The sequence below is a fragment of the Narcine bancroftii genome, chromosome 5 (assembly GCF_036971445.1).
Source record: "Narcine bancroftii isolate sNarBan1 chromosome 5, sNarBan1.hap1, whole genome shotgun sequence".
NCBI lineage: Eukaryota > Metazoa > Chordata > Chondrichthyes > Torpediniformes > Narcinidae > Narcine > Narcine bancroftii.
Window position 1 is genome coordinate 80,841,098 of NC_091473.1, and position 18,541 is coordinate 80,859,638.

Genomic DNA, 18,541 nt, shown 5'->3' on the forward strand with positions numbered 1-18,541 from the left:
AATGGAAGGAACAGGAAAAGTAGTGGTCATTTAGCAATCTCTCTTTAAACTTGCTTGATCCCAAGGGAGACTTATTAGCTACTTTAATCTAGAAAAATGATCAACGATACTATACACAAAAAAAATCCAGATAAACATTCAGGAGGCGAGTCTGCAATTGTGATGACAAGAAACCATTGATATTTGAGAAACTGACTCTTTATCAGTTCTCTAATCAGACACTCAACCTTTTCCCTCGATTTCTGAATGAACATTAAACTTAACAATAAATACTTGAAATTCAATTTTTATTTTGTTTTGCTATGAGTAATATGTTGATCCATCGAGTGTAGCAAGTTTATTAAAACATGAATTGTCCACAGCAAAAAGTTTCAGCATTTCAATTTCCATAGGATGCATGTGGCCTGTAATGATCAGGGAATGCAAAGGCCCACCTAGATCCTCCTTTATCATTTGCTGTAGAGTTGCAGCAGTAATCTTTTGGTCTTTGGAACCCACTCTGGCTAGTCCGACACACAGAGTCTCTTCAGTTAGTGCTAGAATAGAGAGAATAGCGTCAGACACCTGCCTGGACACGTGAAAACATTCAGCATTCTCACCTTGGGTGCTGATTTTAATCTAATGTACACAATATACATTTTATATTTGTGCCAACAACATTTACCATTTTCCCCTCGAAATGCTGATTTAATTCCTTTGTGTGTTTGTATGAATGAACCAAGCATTTTCCTTATTAAGTTAGAATCTCGTGCTGTAATATGATGTAATCAGGAGTGTGACTTTCTTTTTACTAGAAAAAATGTACATCAAGCCAAAGTGTTAACAGACCTGGTGTCCCTTTCCAATAAGGACGAGTGCAGGAAAAGACTCCAGTCTCAAATCCCATCAAAAATTACTAAAAACCTTCTCAGTTGTCAGTACTTGTTCCTTCTTTCTCCATAGTTGGTTTTAGTTGTTGGATTAGGAAATAATAATGATGAGTTTATTGTCATATTCATTGTGCATGTGTTATACATAAAAAAACATTTATGACCAACTAATTAAGGACATTGTTATTTGACAACAATTTGTGATAAAAAATGTTGCAATGATGTTTGTTTGAAGGATAAGTAACGGCCAGTGTAGCAAGAAAACTCCACCATTTTTCTTGCATAATGCCAAGGATTTTTACTTCTACCTGATAGAGAAGACAAGGTCTAGGTTTGGAACCAAATGGTCAAGTTTATTGTCATCTGATTATACAAGAACAGCCCGATGAAACAGCATTCTTTGGTCCTTGGTACAAAACACACAAAAGACATCCAGACAAAAGTTACATACAGACAAACAATACATATGCAGGACAAGTATTCATATACACCAGTGGTTTTCAAATTGCCCCCTAAACTCCACCTTAAGCAATCCCTGTGCCATCGGTGCTCTGTGATTAGTAAGGGATTGCTTAAGGTGGTAGGCGAGTGGGAACGAAAGGATGAAAGGCCTGCTCTAGGCCAATTGTTACTAAAATATTTTGGTTGAGAAAAATTAACATTGGCACATTTCCTTTGGAGTAATGAAACCATGCACATAATGATTCAATTAGGTACGATTAAAACAATGGTTTTCAAACTCTTTCTTTCCACATACATATCAGCTTAAGCAAGCCCTTACTAATCAGAGCATCTATGGCATAGCGATTGCATCGGGTAGGAGGGCAGTTTGAAAAACCACTGATCTATAAAAATAAATAGACAAATAGAGACAATAAATGAATAAATAAATATAGACATCATATACTGGAATCTGCATTTCAGATTTATTGTCAGAGTATATACACGACATCACATACAACCCTGAGATTTCTTTTTCCTGCAAGCACGGCAGAACTACCACTAATTGGTAGTGCAAAAAGTAAACTGTTCATAGCGTAAACATGTAAACAAATAAAAGAATTGTAAATAGAATAAACATAAACAAACTTACTGTGGAATAGAGAGAACAAAGAAAATCAATAAAGTGCACAAGTCAGAGTCCTTAAATGTGTCTCTGATTTTGTTGTGGAGGATTCTGATGGTGGAGGGGTAGCAGCATGTATTGGAATTTGGAACAAAAATCAGAATGCTGGAAGAATTCAACAGGACAAGCAACATCTGTAGAGGCAGAAGTTCCAAGATGATACTTCACATCGAGATACTGCATCAGAGCTATGGGTAATTTCTCACCCGAAAGATGATACCATCAATGGTATTGTTTTCCCTCGCTGCTTGGATTATGGATCTGCCAGTAGTTTCCTGCACACATGCCAACAAGTTCAGGATTCTAGCTTGGATGTGGAATTCCTAAATTTGCTGGCTCTTCTTCATTGCTAATTTACTAAATGTGCTCCAACATTGCAGTCCTCAAAGTTGTGGCAGTTTCTCAACACAGATGCAGGTGAATCTGGTTATGACTCCAAACAAATAGAGGTTAAAAGTGGAAGGGAAGATAATTTACATTTCTTTGCATTAATATAGTGTCCTAAAAAGTATGTTAGATTTGTTATTTAAAAAAAATACAATTCTTTATTATAACTGATCACTTTGAATATTTTGAACAATTCTGTATGTCACATGTTCCCCTTCATTTAATAACATACATGTGTTTAAACATATAAACAATGCATTGACATGTAGATTGGATTCCAAAAAGGTACGTTCAGATTATTTTCATAACGTAGTGGCAAGCATAGCCAATTCACAACTGGCAGGAAATCCTGGGCCATTGTGCCTCAGGAGTGAAGTTTGAACCCATGACCTCTATGACAGGCAAACTGAAAATATGCTCTTGTTTTTCTGCTTCATAATTAAAATCTGCTGCTGAAGGATATGTTTTGGCAAAGTGTAAAGAACAGGAAGGAATCCCTGTAAAATTTGAGTATTTCATTTTAATTGAGCAGTTTTGTGAATAATGCAGCAAAAAAAAAAATCAGTTTTGCAAGATAAAACAAGGAGAAATTCATGAAATGTGGAGTTTGTTGAGATTGCATGATCTTTAATTACTGCAACTGCTCAGTCGGTTTCAGCTAAAGGTTGCATTTTGGGTCAACAATGCAAAATTAGTCACTTATTTGAAATCAGTTTCACTAAAGAGGCTTAATGTGTCAATCTACCAACATCTGTGATCATTGCATGGGTCTCTACATAAAACTTATCAAGATTACTGTAAAGAAAGATAATATTATAGATAGATAATATAGTAAACCCCTGGTATTTGGCATCTAAGGGGATTAGTAATGCCAGATGAGTTCATTTTCTGGTTGCTTGAGATCGTGTGTTGTGTGATCGGCGAACCAATGGGGAAGTATTTACATGTATTTTTTACCTATTTTTTTTTCTCAGGTTTTTTTTTGCCGGTTGCTTGATAACAGGGGTTTTACTGTATCCAGTTATCCTAATACAAAATGAATAGGGGCAGATGAAAAATCAGCTGTGCAGATAAATGTAAATTGTTCATGTAATGTGTACACAACATAGTTTTTGTTCAAAGAAGCACTAGATAAATTGATGTACATCAACTCAATCAGATATATCACTTGCTAATTGGATATAATGAAATAAAAGAATGAGATCACAAATTACAACCTTAAGGATGTTCATATGGAAATACCAGTCATTAATGTTTACAATTCTTTTTTTTAAATATTTTATTTTTCACACTATGAACAATATTGACCAAAATACACATAAACCTTTCCCTCTTGAAGGTGGATCCGGAATAATCTCTGTTATAAACATAATTACTCACCTAGCTCCTCTCCTTTACCTCTTCGATTTTCAATGATCTCCAACAGTTGTTCAACGGCTTCATTTACTGACATGAACCTAGGAGGCTCATAGATCTTCTTTCCCCTAAATTAAAAAAAAAATTCACCTGTACTTTTCATCATAAAGATATCTCTTTCATTCCTCTCTAAAAATGAAAATTGAAAATAAATAATCAATCATACTTTATATAACACAAAACAGGCCCTTCAGCCTAACTTGTACATGCAGACCAAGTTGGCATTCTTGGCTAGTCCTATTTCCTTGCATTTGGCCCATACCCTTCTAAGCCCTTTCCATTCACATATTTGTCCAGATGTCTGTTTAACTTTGTAAATATACCCACTTTCATAGCTTTCTCTTGCAGCTTCTTTCAGATATGGACAACCCCCTGTAGAAAAGTTTCCCTTTGGGTTCCATTTTCAATCCCTCCCTTCTCACTTTAAATCTACATCCTATTGAAAATCCTTCAAAAGGATGAACCCTCGCAAGGCGACAGGCCCTGATGGCATACCTATCAGGGTACTGAAAATCTGTGCCAACCAACTAGCTGGAGTGTCTACGGACATTTTCAATCTCTCACTGCTGCACTTGGAGGTTCCCACCTGCTTCAAAAGAGCACCAATCATACCGGTGCACAAGCAAAGCAGAGTGAGCTGCCTCAATGACTAACGGCCAGTAGCACTCACATCTACTGGGATGAAATGCTTTGAGAGGTTGGTCACGGCCAGAATCAACGTACCCAAGACCTGGCCCCACTGTTGTGGCCTCCTCTACATCAGAGACTGGATGCAGACTGGGAGATCGCTTTGTTGAGTACCTCAGCTCTGTCTGCCCCAATAACTTGGATCTCCCATTTTCCAGTGGCCACCCATTTCAATCCTCCACCCTATTCCCTTGCTAACATGAGTGTCATGGTCTCATGCACTGCCAGACAAATTGGAGGATTTTACAACACCTCATCTTCCAAATGGGCACCATCCAATCAGACTGCATTAATATCGAATTCTCTGGCTTGCATTAGACTCCCCTTCACTTCTTCCCCTCACTTCTTCCCCTCTCTGTCTTTCCATTCCTGCTCCTTTCACACAAAAATGATAACTTCTGACCTCATCCCTTATCATATCCAATTAATACATTTTGTTGGTCTGGATTCCTCCCCCAGCCATCATTGCTTGAATTCTTAGACTCTGAGATTTTCTGCTTCTGTCTTATTCTGCTTATTCCTTGAAAAAGGGCTCAGGCCCGAAAGGTCAGCAATTTGGACGCTGAAAAAAATCGGCTGAGTTCCTACAGTATTCTGTTGTGTTTTTACTACTGCAATTTGCCTATCACCACAATCATTCCACAATAATGTAATCTCACTGGCTCTCCACTAAGCCCTGGATCACTTAGGCAACAGTAACACATACATCAGGCTGCTTTACATTGATTACAGCTCAGCTTTCAACACCATCATCCCCCTCAGAACTGGTCAACAAGCTCCAAAATCAGTCAGTAACAATATCTCCTCCTTAATGACAATCAACACAGGCAGACCTCAAGGATATGTGCTTAGCCCACTGCCTTTCTCTCTATGTGTCTAGGCACAATACAAATGCCATTTAAAAATGCCAATGACACTACGGTCGTTAGCAGAATCACAGACAGCAATGAGGAAGTGTACTGTAGTGAGATAGATCAGCTAGTTGGATACTGTCACAACAACCTTGCTCTCAATGTTAGCAAGGAACTGATTAAGGACTTCAGGAAGGCAAATCAGGAGAACATAATCCAGTCCTCAATTAGAGGTCAGCAGTGGAAAGGGTAAAGAACCTAAAATTCATGAGTGTCAACATCTCTGAAGGTCTACCCTCGAGTCTTCATTTCGATGCAATCACGTAAACTTGCCAGCAGCTTTACTTCATTAAGAGTTTGTGGAGATGTGGTATGCCAAAGACTTGCAAATTTCTATAGATGTACAGTGGAGGGTATTCTGACAGGTTGCATCACTGTTTGGTATGCAGGTACCAATGCACAGGACAGGAGGAGGCCACAGAGCATTGTGAACTCAGCCAGCTCCATCATAGGCATTAGTCTTCACTCCATTAAGGATGGCTTCAAGAAGCGGTGTCTCAAGAAAGGAGCCTCTATCATCAAGTCCCGCACCACCCAGGCCATGCCTCCTTCTCACTGGTACCATCAGGATGAAGGTAAAGAAGCTTGAAGACAAACACTCAACAAATCAAAAACAGCTTCTTCCCCTCCATTATCAGATTTCTGAATGGACAATGAATCCAGCCACTTTTTCTCTATTTTTTTTTAACTAACATTTATTTTTAAACGTAATTTATAGCAACTTTTGCACCTGCAATATTGCCACAAAACAACAAATTTAGTGACATGTTCATGACAATAAATTCAGATAGTTCCAGAATAGTCAAACCGGAACAATAACTATTGGCATTCATTTTATCAACCTCTTCCCCTTAGCCTCCTACACTCCAGGGAATTTTAAAAAACCTATCCAGTCTCTCCCTATAATTCAAGCTCTCCAATCCAAGTGAATCTCCTCTGTACCACTTCCAACTTAGATATCTCTTCTATAGCTGGGCAAACAGAAATGCATACAGTACTCCATATGTGGTCTCACCAACGTCTTCCTTGTACAATTGAATTACAATGGACCAACCTCTGTACTTGCACAATGAAGGCAAGTATACCAAATGCCTTCTTTACCACCCTGTCCACACAAATCACCAGGTGTCTTGTCAACATCAAAATCAAAGAGCATCTTGCTTGATTTTTTTTGAATTGGATTAATGCAAAGAAATACTCCAAGGCAGTGAACAGGTGAGTTAACAAACAGAATTTGAAAGTTGGACAGGTAAACAATGGAATTCCAGGTATTGAGGTCTGGGCAGGTGAAGGAACTCCTACCAAAGGTGAGGTGATGAAGATATCTGAATTGAAAAATTCTATCCATCACAGAGGATTATGTGGCTGGAAGATATGGGAGGGGAGGACATACAGGGGCTTGAAATCATGCCTGAGAATTTCAAAACTGAAGCACTGTTTCAGTGGGAGGCAATGCAAATCAGAAAGCTCAGATACAAATGGTACTTGGTGCAATTGTACTGGATTTTAATTTTGCCTTTAACATTTTTTTTTTTAAATAATTTTCCCCCAAAACTTGCATATCCTTTGAGGCTTTAATAGGGTTATATTAATGGCACAAAATTAGGAATTGAGAGAATAACATCATAACAAAAAAAACATTACTGCCAAACAAAGAAATCTGTTGAAAACACCTCTAAAGCAATAAATTAAAGACACCAATGTATCCACCCTATTTATGCTAAAAATTACCCACATAATAACTTCCAGTTAGCTAGCTGGGGAAAAGCATGATAATGAGAGTAACTCATAAGCCAAAAAGGTCCTGGATTCAATTCTTGGTCTGTGCTGAATTGGCCAATTGCAGCTGGGTGGGGTTACTGGCTAAAGAAGACTGAGGAAACTAATAAACAGGTGTGATTAAGATAGAATATGATTACCTCAATACTATTGCTTAGATAAACAGCCTCTTAGGCAAGGTCAAGAGATTTATTAGTATACATGGAACCATAAATCACATTTAATTATTCCCCAAAGATGAAGGCAAATAGTAAACAATATTTACAGCCAAGTGGGATATAGTAAAATATTGTTATATGAGGGAACTAAATATTTATCAGTTACTCTTTATTTTACATTAACCAGTAGTAGTGAAATATTTCTAATAAGATGATTGCTTCTGTCCTTTATTATTGTTACCACTTACTAAATTGAAACAGCATTCTTTGTTTTGAAGAACTGGATTCAAAATCACAATATTAACAGGATTGCCATTCAAAATAAACACAATTAAAAATGCATTTCAAACACTTTCCACTGGATGTGTTCCAATTTGTCTGGAGTTTGATAATGGGAATGTGAAACCATAAAGTTGACTTCAATGAAGTTTACTGCTACTGGGCATTATTTGTCTGCCTTCTGACATCAACACCACATAACCAATTTCCCCTGCATCAATGAAGATATTGAGTTTGGAGAAATGCTTTCTTGAAACAGTTTCCAATGATCATCTTTAATAACCTGTATATTACATTATGGACACAATGTAGAAGTTTAACCATTCCAAGAAAGAACAGGGAAAGACTAGAATCCATAAAATAGGAAATCCAATTGCAACCTTTCTTCATTAACCTGGCTTCCAGCTTTACATTTGTTAGTAAACATCTCAAACCATCTGTCCAGGTCTACCCATTATCAAGACAACCAAGAAAGTGCATCAGTGCCTCTACTCCCTCAGAAATCAGAGGAAACTTGGTATGTCACCTACATCCTGCAACAATTTCTTCAGGTGCACTATTGAAAGTATTCTGTTTGAGTGTATCACTGTGTTGTATGCGAACTGCTCACCAGAAATTGCGGAGTTGTGAATGCAGCTCAGAACATCATACAAACTTCCCTCCACTCCATCTACACTTCCTGCTGCCTTGGAAAGGCAGTCAACATATTAAAAGATTGCACAATCTCTTCCCCCTCTTCACCATCAGGAGGAAGATTCACGTGTGAGATGGCAAAAAGCAGATTCAAAGACAGTTTCTTGTTATCAGGCTCTTGAATGAACTTACACAAGTAAATAATGTTGCCTTTGCTTTATACCAACTGATCTCTCTATAACTGCATTGGTTTTAATGCTATACAAGTTGACAAGCAGTCCAATTTTTCTCAGTGTACAGAGTATATGACAACAAACTTAATCTTTCCAGAGCAAAAGATCTTCTAATGAAGTTTCACACCCACATTTTATCAGTTTTATATTTGGTACTTCAGTAAAATTGGCAGCCAAAACACAAGAAAATGGTTAGAAAAACAGGTAACTGTTTTTGCATTGTCTCAGGGACTAAGAGGAGCAGGAATTACCTGCAAGGAACATCACCTCAGCTTGTATGTAGATCACCTTGTAATCAGACACTAAACCCCTAGCCTCAATGCCCAACCACCTGCTCCTGACTGGAGTCCAGAGCCATGGATCTATCTCCTAACATCCACTAAACTCCCAATCTGGTAGTTTGCAGCAAGAAAATCAATTTAAAAAATGCACGACTCCTGACGCAAAATTTTACTAGTACCTTCCTGGATTCCTACGTTATTGGAGTGTTAAATGTACCCCAGTTTTTTTTCATGCATTATATAAACCACAAGAAATTTGGTACATGTAGTCTTTCCACCTTGGATGAGAAGATCAAAACAATCTGCTCTGTAAAGAAAGGAACAACTTGCCTCATTAGATTTTCGAGTGATTGTTCCTTTACTTTGATATCTGCAAAAATAAAGACAAAGGAAAGCTTATTTACAAAAATCTTATCTATCCAGATCTGCTCCATATACATGAGAAAAAAATTAAATTCTCCATAAATGTCAACAGTTCTAGACATCAGGCACTCAATTGGCATTATAAATTTAATTCTCATTATTTGAGAGAAATGGTTAACATTACTTGGTTTAAAAAAAATGACCTGTTCACCTTTGAAATACCAATGAATCCCTTGCCTTCCCTCAGCTAAATCAAGTTCCAAACTGCAGGTAAAATTAGGTATCAAGATGCATATAGATATCTAAAGTAAACTTTAGATAATAGCAGCAAATCGCGTCACAGATTAAAATTGAAATTTGTCTGTTCAGCAAATTATTTATAGAAAACATTTTTAAAACACAAGTGATTATTGTTTATGTGTTTGAATATTAATGTACACATGTTTTGGTTCAATCATACTTATTATACATTGAGTAAATGGTTCTTTTTACTTTCAGTGCAAGGAACAGTCTGAATACAATTGTGCTAGTTTCCTGAAGTCCCTTCTTTCAAACCATTTCCATTTATTCCCCGCCAATTTTAATCCCCTTCTCCACCCACCCCCACGCATTCTCATCCCATTCTCGTTCCTCCTCTTCCACCCACATTCTTCATCACTTTCCTTAAGAGCCTTTCCCCATTAGGTCTCATTAAAATACCATTATCTTCACCTTCGCTTCACATTAGATTCCACCACTGGCAATGCTTGTCACTAGTTACCGCCCAGCTCCACCCTGTATAACACTTCTTCCACCAAACCCTTATTTTCCTCATCTCTCTCTCTGCCTAGCACCTACCAATCAACTGCCCGTCTTTCATCATTCACTTCACCTTAGTTCACCAATCTCCACAGTCCCCTCTCCAACCCAGTCCACATTATGTAGCTCTCTCTCCTCTGCAGTCTCAAACATAAAGGGTTCGAGCCATCTACAGCATTCTGAGAAAAACTCATCATGTCACAGTTTTTTCAATGATTGACTACTTTTGTGAATGGACAGGTTTTTTTCCCCTCAGGGTAGGGGTATCTGAAATTAGGGGACATCAGTTTAAGATGAGGGTGAAAAGATTTAAAAGAGACCAGAGGAGCAACTTTTTCCACACAGTGGATAATGGGGATGTGGAACAGTCTGCCAGAACAAGTGCTAAAGGTGGGTACAATAGCAATGTTTAAAAGCCATTTGGACAGGTAAGAGGATAGGGAAGGTTGTGGAGGGATATGGTCCAAATGCATACAAATGGGACTAGACAACTTGGTCAGCATGGACAAGTTTACCAAAGGGTCTGTTTCCATGCTGTACAACTGTGACTCGAACTACTTCATATAAAAGCTCTAAATCTCCAGTTATACTTGGTTGTTAAATATAACATCTCTGGTAAATGAACATCATCAATCTTCTGAAAATCCAAATATTTACTCTAGTTACCAACAAGTATGTAGGCAGAAAGTAAAAGGAAGGAATGTCACCCACCAAGTAAACATAATGTGTGAACTCCAGTCTGTCGATTCCTTTTGATTTTGTCATAGAAGCTTTCAGGTTTCCATGTCTCTGTCCAGAACACAATGGACACAGTTTCGCCAAAATTGTATAACTAGGTTAAAATAAAATTGACCAAAATTTTACATGGATACATTACGATCATGACATTGACAAACAAAAGCTTTACATTTAACAGAGTAAAAGACAAATTGCATGAAGACACCAATGCATGTACTTATAGATGAAGAAATAGAAGTTTGTTGATACATCATCTGAAGAATAGAAATTGAGTAACTCAAGAAACCCAGGGAAACCTTTTTCCATCAAAAGGAAACAAACCTATTGAACAAAACTGTTTCAAGTACTAGGATGACATTCATGTCTGCTAGGGTCCTGCAATCTTTGTTGAGCTTACTACCATTGAAAAAATCTCTGGACTAGGGAAGAGTTTTTCAGCAAAAAAAGGCATAGACAGAATTTTCCATCTCATCCAACAGGTGGTGATGAGGGAGACTACAGGATCTGGGCAGTCTTCTATAAATGGATACTTCCAGTAAGCAGCAGTGGTTCACACTCAAACTTTCTAGACATTTTTGTTTATTTTACCAACCCACCAACTCCCACAACTACACTTCTTCACACCCAGTCCCCTGTAAAAATTCTATTCATTTCTTTCAATTTCTCCATAACTGTTCTCAAGATTAGGTCTTCCAGCCCAGATCACTTGAAATGCCTTCCTTCTTCCAAAAAAATGGCTTTTGTGACAACCACCATCAATTCAACCCTTACGCGCATCTCCTCCGTTTCCTACTCACTTGCTCTGGTCCCCTCTGCCCCAGACACAAAAAAACCCCAGAATATCCCTTGTCCACACCTTTCACCCTACCAGCCTCTGCATCCAACCCATTATCCTCCATAATTTCTGCCACCCAAAATAGGATCCCACCCATTGACATGTCTTTCCCTCTTTGCCTTCCATAGGGACCACTCCCTCACCGACTCCCTCATATATTCATCACCTCTTGGCACTTCCTCTGCAGTTGCAGGAAGTGCCACACTTGCATCAACACTTCCTCCCTCACCACCATTCAAGGCCCTAAACAGTTTTTCCAAGTGTCTGTGGGTGTCATCTACTGGATCCAGTGCTCTCATTGTGTCCTTCATCACTGAGCACCTTTGCTCTGTTCACATCAGTGGCAGGGATCTCCCAGTGGCCAACCATTTTAATTCAGACACGTTTGTCCATGGCCTCATGTACTATCAAAACAAGACCACCTGTTAATTTAAAGGAGCAATACCTAATTTTCAATCCCAGCATTAATGTTGATTTTGTTCTGGTTTCTGCTAGCCTCTTTCTTCTCTCTCATTCTTCCTCTCTCTTCTCCATCCCTCTGTCTTCTTTCCTCCAGCTCTCTACCCCTTCCCCCTCCATTCACAGAGCCATCCCCCTTCCCCTTGTTTGCTGGTGTGCCCTCCCTCCTTTACCTTTGTACCTATTATCTCCTCCCTGTGTGTGTGCACTCCTCCCCCCACCCACCATTTTGTACAACTGTCTGCCCACATTTTGTCCATACCTTGATGAAGGGCTCAAGCCTGAAACGTTGGCAATGTATCTATCTTTGCTGGAGTTCCTTCAGCATTGTTTTTACCCTCAAGTCTCAAAATTGTGCATTTTTCAAAAAACTGATATTGTTGCTGAGTGTGTAATGAATAGCGAAGATTTACGCCACAACATATAGTTTAATGCTCACATAGAATAGCTTCAGGACATGACAATAAATTGCATAGTGTTTTACCCAATGCAAAATACTATGCTGCTAGACTGGAAATAAAATCAATGAGACAAAACAAATGTATTAGTTATTTTAGCAAACTCTGCAATCTGAAACTAAACCATTTTAGAATTCACATCTGCAGCAGACTAGAACAAGAACCAGACCATTGCATCTTTTAAAATTAAAAGACCATCAATATAAATAAAACGACAGAAGTATTCAATGATAATTACAATCAATACCTTCCTGAATTTAATTTTGCATAATGTTTGTCTAATTGCTCTTTCAATGATAATGACCTTACTAAGATGCTCTTGAACCATGGCATGTGCTTGAATATAAATATGTAGTTTGGTGTTGTTCCAGATCCAAAGTTTCCACTTTTTTGTTAGCATGCCTAATCTCAAATAAGGCAATTCTAGCGGTCGGGCGCAAGAGGGAGGGAAAGAGCAGAGCCATTGACAAATCAGCTATGTGCTTTTGTTTCTAATCATTTTCCAATTATTTCTTTTGCTAAATAGATGGATATTGGGAGAATATGCATCAGAAATGTGCATCAGAAACATCCTTTCTGATGTATATTAAAATGTAGATAATGTAAAGGTGCCAGAAGCCAAGAAATGTTATTTCACTGAGAGTCAATACTCCTTGAGAAGGAAAGAAGGAAAAGAGCAAAAAAAATCACTGTTCATTCAGATTTTCTAAAATTATAATACATTTGGTTGCTCTCCAGTCACAGGATATTGCTTTAACCATCATTACCCCATTGGAGCAAGTCAGCTGTATAAAGGATGTTGTACAACTTTTGTAATCAAAAATACACAACTTTGTAGAAGTTTCAAGATGCTCCCCCATGCTTCAGTGAACACAAAATGCAAATTTTTTATCTGAAGCAGGTCTTAAAAATATTTTTAAAAATGAATGATGTTCATTTTCAGACTACAAAATACATCGACAAAAATTGACTTAAAATTTTAGGAAGCAAACTGTATTAAAAAGGGCCTTTTGACCCCTTGTTCTTACTCTGCTATCAATAAAATATTTTATTTCTACATCACTTTTTTGCACTAGCCCCATGTTGGCACCCCAATACCATGGAATAGTGCAACAAATACTGCTGCTGCCTAACAATTTCAGCTTCCAGATTCAATACTGACCTCCAATCCTGTTTGGATAGAGTTGCATGGTTCTCCCAATGACAATGTGGGTTCACCTCAAGTGCACCAGTTCATTCCTATGGCCCAAGGACATGCTGGTTGGAAGGTTAATTGGCAGCTGTGAACTTTATAATTAGGTGGATGGTAGCAGAATTAGGCTGGAGTTGACAAGCATGCAATAGAGAAAAGAATTACAAGGATATACATGAGAGAGAACATTGAAATAAGTAGGAGAATAGGACTGATGGTACTCTAAAGCTAACATGGACTCAGTGGGCCGAATGACTTTATCCCCCTCATATCCAAAATAAATTAGCAATTTTTTCTTAAAAATACTCAGGCCCTCTTTAAATGGAGAGATCACAATACAAAGGAACAGAAGCAGGCCACTAGGCCCATCAAGTCTGTTCCGTAAATCTACACTAAGCTACTCTACACTTTTGTGTGAAGAAATATTTTAAATCTCAGTCCTGAACTGATAACCTTTTATCTTGAGTTTGTGACCCTGGCTCTAGAGCCAGCTGCCAGCACGAGTATCATCCTTCTGTTATATCTGCAAGAACTTTGTATGTTTCAGTGAGAAAGCTTCCAGCCCAGATGGTACACCTGGCACGTTATTAAAGTCTATGCAAACCAACTGGCTGGTGTCTTTGTAGATATTATCAACCTCTTGCTATAACAGTCACCCACCTGATTCACAAAGGCATCTGTCATACCAGTGCCCAAGAAGATTATTGGTCAGTGGAATTAATGTCTACCATGAACTGCTTTGAGGATGATTATGGAGTGCATCAACTCCCATCTCAGGAAGGGCCTGGACCCACTTCAACTTGCCTATTGTCATTACAGATCAACGGCAGATGTTATCTCGCTGGCCCTCCACTCAGCACTCAATTACCTGTACCACAAGAGACAGCTATGTCAGCATTCAACAATATCATACCAGCAAAACATGATAAAACTAAGGGATCTGGAACTCTAACCCTCAGCAAAAGGATCCTTGACATCCTCAACAGCAGATCCCAATCAATGTGGATTGGCAACATCACCTGCTCCTTTCTGACAATACAGGGGCACCTCAAGGCTGTGAGCTTGGTCCCCTGCTCTATTTCCTGTACACTTACGATTGTGTAGCCAATTTTGGTTCCAATCCCATCTAAAAATTCGCTAACACCACCACCATTATTTGGTGAAAAACACGAAACGATGAGTCAGAATATAGGATGGAGATCGAGAATCTGGTTGAGTGGTACTAGACAACAATTTTGTTCTCAACATAAACAAGACCATAAACTGGCGCTCCACACAAGTTTGTACATTCTCCCTTTGACTTTGTGGGTTTCTTCGAGGTGCTCCATTTCCCCTCATGTTTCAAAGGAATAAGAAGCTGAGGGACCACACACCTGTCTGTATTAATGGGAGAGAGGTGCAGCGGATTGGTACTTTCAAGTCCCTGGGAGTTCACATATCAGAGGACCTCTTCTGTACCCAGCACATGGAGGCAAAATAATGAAGCCAAACCAACGCCTCTACTTTCTTAGAAGTTTTAAGAGTTGTGGCATGCCACTGAATACTCCAGCAAGCATTCTGTAGAAAGTATACTGACTGCTTGCGAAGCAGTCTGCTTTTTAAAAAAATGTTTTACTGCCCAGAAACACAAGGCTGAAGAGTGTAGCAAAACATAGCCAAGCCTATCACAGGCTCCAACCTCCCATCCATTGAAGACATCTAAGTGAGACTCCATTTCAAGAAGGGAGCCAATATCATAAATGACCCTCATCACGATCTATTCTCATTCCTGTCTTCGGGGAGAAGGTTCAGTAGCCTGAAGCACCTCTAAGTTTAAGAGTTTATTTTAAAACAATGGCAATTAGGAACATCCTCATCTCATAAATTACTCTGGCACCACAAAAAGATCCTGCTGCATTATTAAAAAGCAACATTTATTTTTCTTGCAATAACTGTAACTATGAATATTTATTATTAATTTTTCATCTTTATTATCAATTTCCTTATGGTAATTTAGATTTTTTAAAAACAAAGTATCACTTTGGCAGCAGCAAGTCAGACTTTCAGTGCTAATGTATATTGTACTCTTGTGTATGACAATAAATCCATTGACATCAAGATAATTTCTCATCCTTACAATGTCAAAGGTGGATGGGCCAAATATTAATTTCTCCTTGAAAGATACCTTCCCATTCCATGGCAAACTTGTACTCCTTGTACCAAATATATGCTTCCCTAGGCAAGGGCAGCTGAAAATTGAACAATATGCTTCATCTGCTTTAGCACTCAAAACCTCCTCCAATGAAGGTCAATATATTATTTCCTATACCTGCATGTCTACTTTCAGTTAGGGGTGTACAAGGACACCAACATCTTTCATTCTTACACCTCCCACAAAAATGCAAGGCACATGACATCACATTTTTGCACATTATAATGCACTTATTAAGTCCTCTTCCATTCCCTTAGGGCACACATGTCAAACTCTGGCCCGCGGGCCAAATTTGGCCCGCGATATAATTATATTTGGCCCGCAAGATCATTTCAAAAATGTATTAGAGGTGGCCCGCCCTGCAACGAGAGCCGATGCTGTTTTTTGGTAATGTCACCCCCACCATCCTCCCCCTTCATTGCACATCCTTCCCCATTGTAACACGAGAAATTGTAACATGAGAAGTCTGTCGATGTCATCAGCCGGCAAGCCAGTTGGAAGGCTTCCCGCACAACCAGTCACTTCTCCCACCTGTCGAGCGGTGCGGCGGATGGGCGAGCGCCTGTGATTTCCTGTCGGCGCCACGGACATGGCAGGCTGCGCATGTCCCCCGGGCAGCGCGAGCCCCGGGCAGCGCGAGCCCCGGGCAGCGCGAGCCCCGGGCAGCGCGAGCCCCGCGCGACTGGCACCGGACGGCCCTTCCACAGCACGAGCGCACTTCTCCCGGTCGCCACGGCCTTCAGCGCTTGCACCCGTGCAGACCCCAGGAACGGCTGGTTCAGCCCTGCACATGAAGAGAGAGATGGTGGCTGTCCGCAAAGGCTGATCGGCAGCGTGCTGGGCCTGAGTGGGTGGGTAAGCAGGGGTGGGCAGAGGGTGTAGGTGAGAAGTAATGGGCAGGGGAAGTTATGGTGGTGCGAGGGGCAGTTAGAGGCAGGGATGAGTAGAAGGAGGGGTGGATAGGGAAGAGGTAAAAGGGGAGGGGCAGGGCGAGTAGGGGAGGGGTGATTAGAGGGTGAGAGACGGGTAGAAGGAGGAACAGGTTGAGGGGCGAGGCAGTAGAGGGGCGAGTATAGGATGGGGTGGGTAGAGGCAGAGCGAGTGGAGTGAGGGGTGAGTAGAGGTTGGGTAAAGGACTGGTCAGGTAGAGGGATGGTGGGTCGAGGGTGAATAGAGGCCTAGAGCCTGAGGAGTGAGCAGGAAATGCTGAGTCCTGATGCAGGCCAAAATGGACACAGCCTGTGAATGCTGACTACATCTCCACAGGGACCAAATATATTTCCCTCAGGTCAAGCAAAGGGTGAACTTGAGCTACATACTCCTGACCTGTAACATTATCCTCCTAAAGTTATATCCTAAAGTTTAACATTACATATGTTGAAAGAAGAGAAAACATGCAGATGTTGTTGAAAATTTTCAATAAATATTTAGTTCGGCCCTCGACTTAGTCCAAGTTTTTAATTTTGGCCCTCTGTGAATTTGAGTTTGACACCCCTGCCTTAGGGTGTATACATCTCCTAAAGCCGTTCTGCATCTTCCTCACAATGTACCATGCCATCCAGCATATCAGAAAACTTGGATACGTTACTCTACATCCTGTTCTCCAGTTCTTTGATGTGACTGTGAACATCAGAGATTCCAGCATCGAACCTTGCAAGATTCTACTCGTCATGAGTCCCAATATGATAATGACCTACTATTCCTGTTGTTTTCCACCCAACTTCTCTAGCAACAACAATTATTACACCCAATTACATCTGCTTAAATTCTTGGGTGGCACATTATTGGAAGGCCTTCTGAATGTAAAACCATACATATCTACAGGTTAGCGGTTCAGCTGGCTACAATTTCAAATAACTCAAACAGATTTGTTAGACAATTTCCATTTCATAAATCTACATCGACCCTGCCCAAGAATTTTATTATTTTCAAAATGCACTTCTATCACTTTCTTAATTCCAGATATTTTACTACTGATGGATCAGCTAACTAATCCATAATTCTCCATTTTCTGTCTTGACTTTTTGACCTTGTGGAATTACATTTGCTACCTCTTAATCTGTGAGAACAGTTCTAAAAATTAATAGAATTTTGGAACACGACATGTAATTTATCCACCTTCTCCCAGCTAACATCTTCAAATACTTGGAAATAAGTCTATCAGGTGATGAGGACATACCAGTTTTACTCCATAAATTTTCATCAAAACTATTACTTTTAATAATGCTCATTTCTTTCAATCCATTTACTCTGGATCTGCTTTTCTCAAATACTTCCAGCAGCTTTGGTGTGTCTTCTTGCAGGAAGAGAAACACACACTATTTCTCTGTTATCATTTCTTCTCTTGCTCTGTGAGATCTACTTTAATTATGGCAAATCTTCTCCAAAAAAGAAAAGATGGAATAATATAGTATCTTCAACTGCCCACACTATCACCCCCCCCCCAAAAAAAAAAACACACTAGAACTCAGATTTTAATTTTAAGTAAGAAGGTTAACACAGGAATTAAGAGGCTGGAAGAACATTTCTAAACATTTATACCCAAAATTTGTGTATACATTCTCCAAATTCACAAAAATATAGGTTATTTATTTCACAAATTATATGTAATTTTCTCTAGAGATACAGCTTTCGATTTCTGCATTCCAATTTCCCATATCTAAATAAGAGTCTGATTTCCAAGTCACTGTAATACATTTCCTCGCCACAGCCAATGCTATTTTACAAATTTCATTTGATATATTGACG

The 18,541-nt window shown here is 39.4% G+C and overlaps 1 protein-coding gene across 1 annotated transcript in view; it reads right to left on the bottom strand.

Annotated features, from left to right (window-relative positions):
* Positions 1-270: 270 nt before the first annotated feature.
* The window catches only part of dph5 (diphthamide biosynthesis 5), a 43,084-nt gene continuing 24,813 nt past the window's right edge, over positions 271-18,541 (bottom strand). Inside the window, exons 4-7 of the mRNA XM_069938018.1 lie at positions 10,632-10,752; positions 9,090-9,129; positions 3,763-3,866; positions 271-536 (exon numbers count right to left, since the gene is read on the bottom strand). Of these exons, the coding sequence (XP_069794119.1) occupies positions 301-536; positions 3,763-3,866; positions 9,090-9,129; positions 10,632-10,752 (501 nt within the window). The 3' untranslated portion in view covers positions 271-300. The remainder of the gene's footprint in view (positions 537-3,762; positions 3,867-9,089; positions 9,130-10,631; positions 10,753-18,541) is intronic.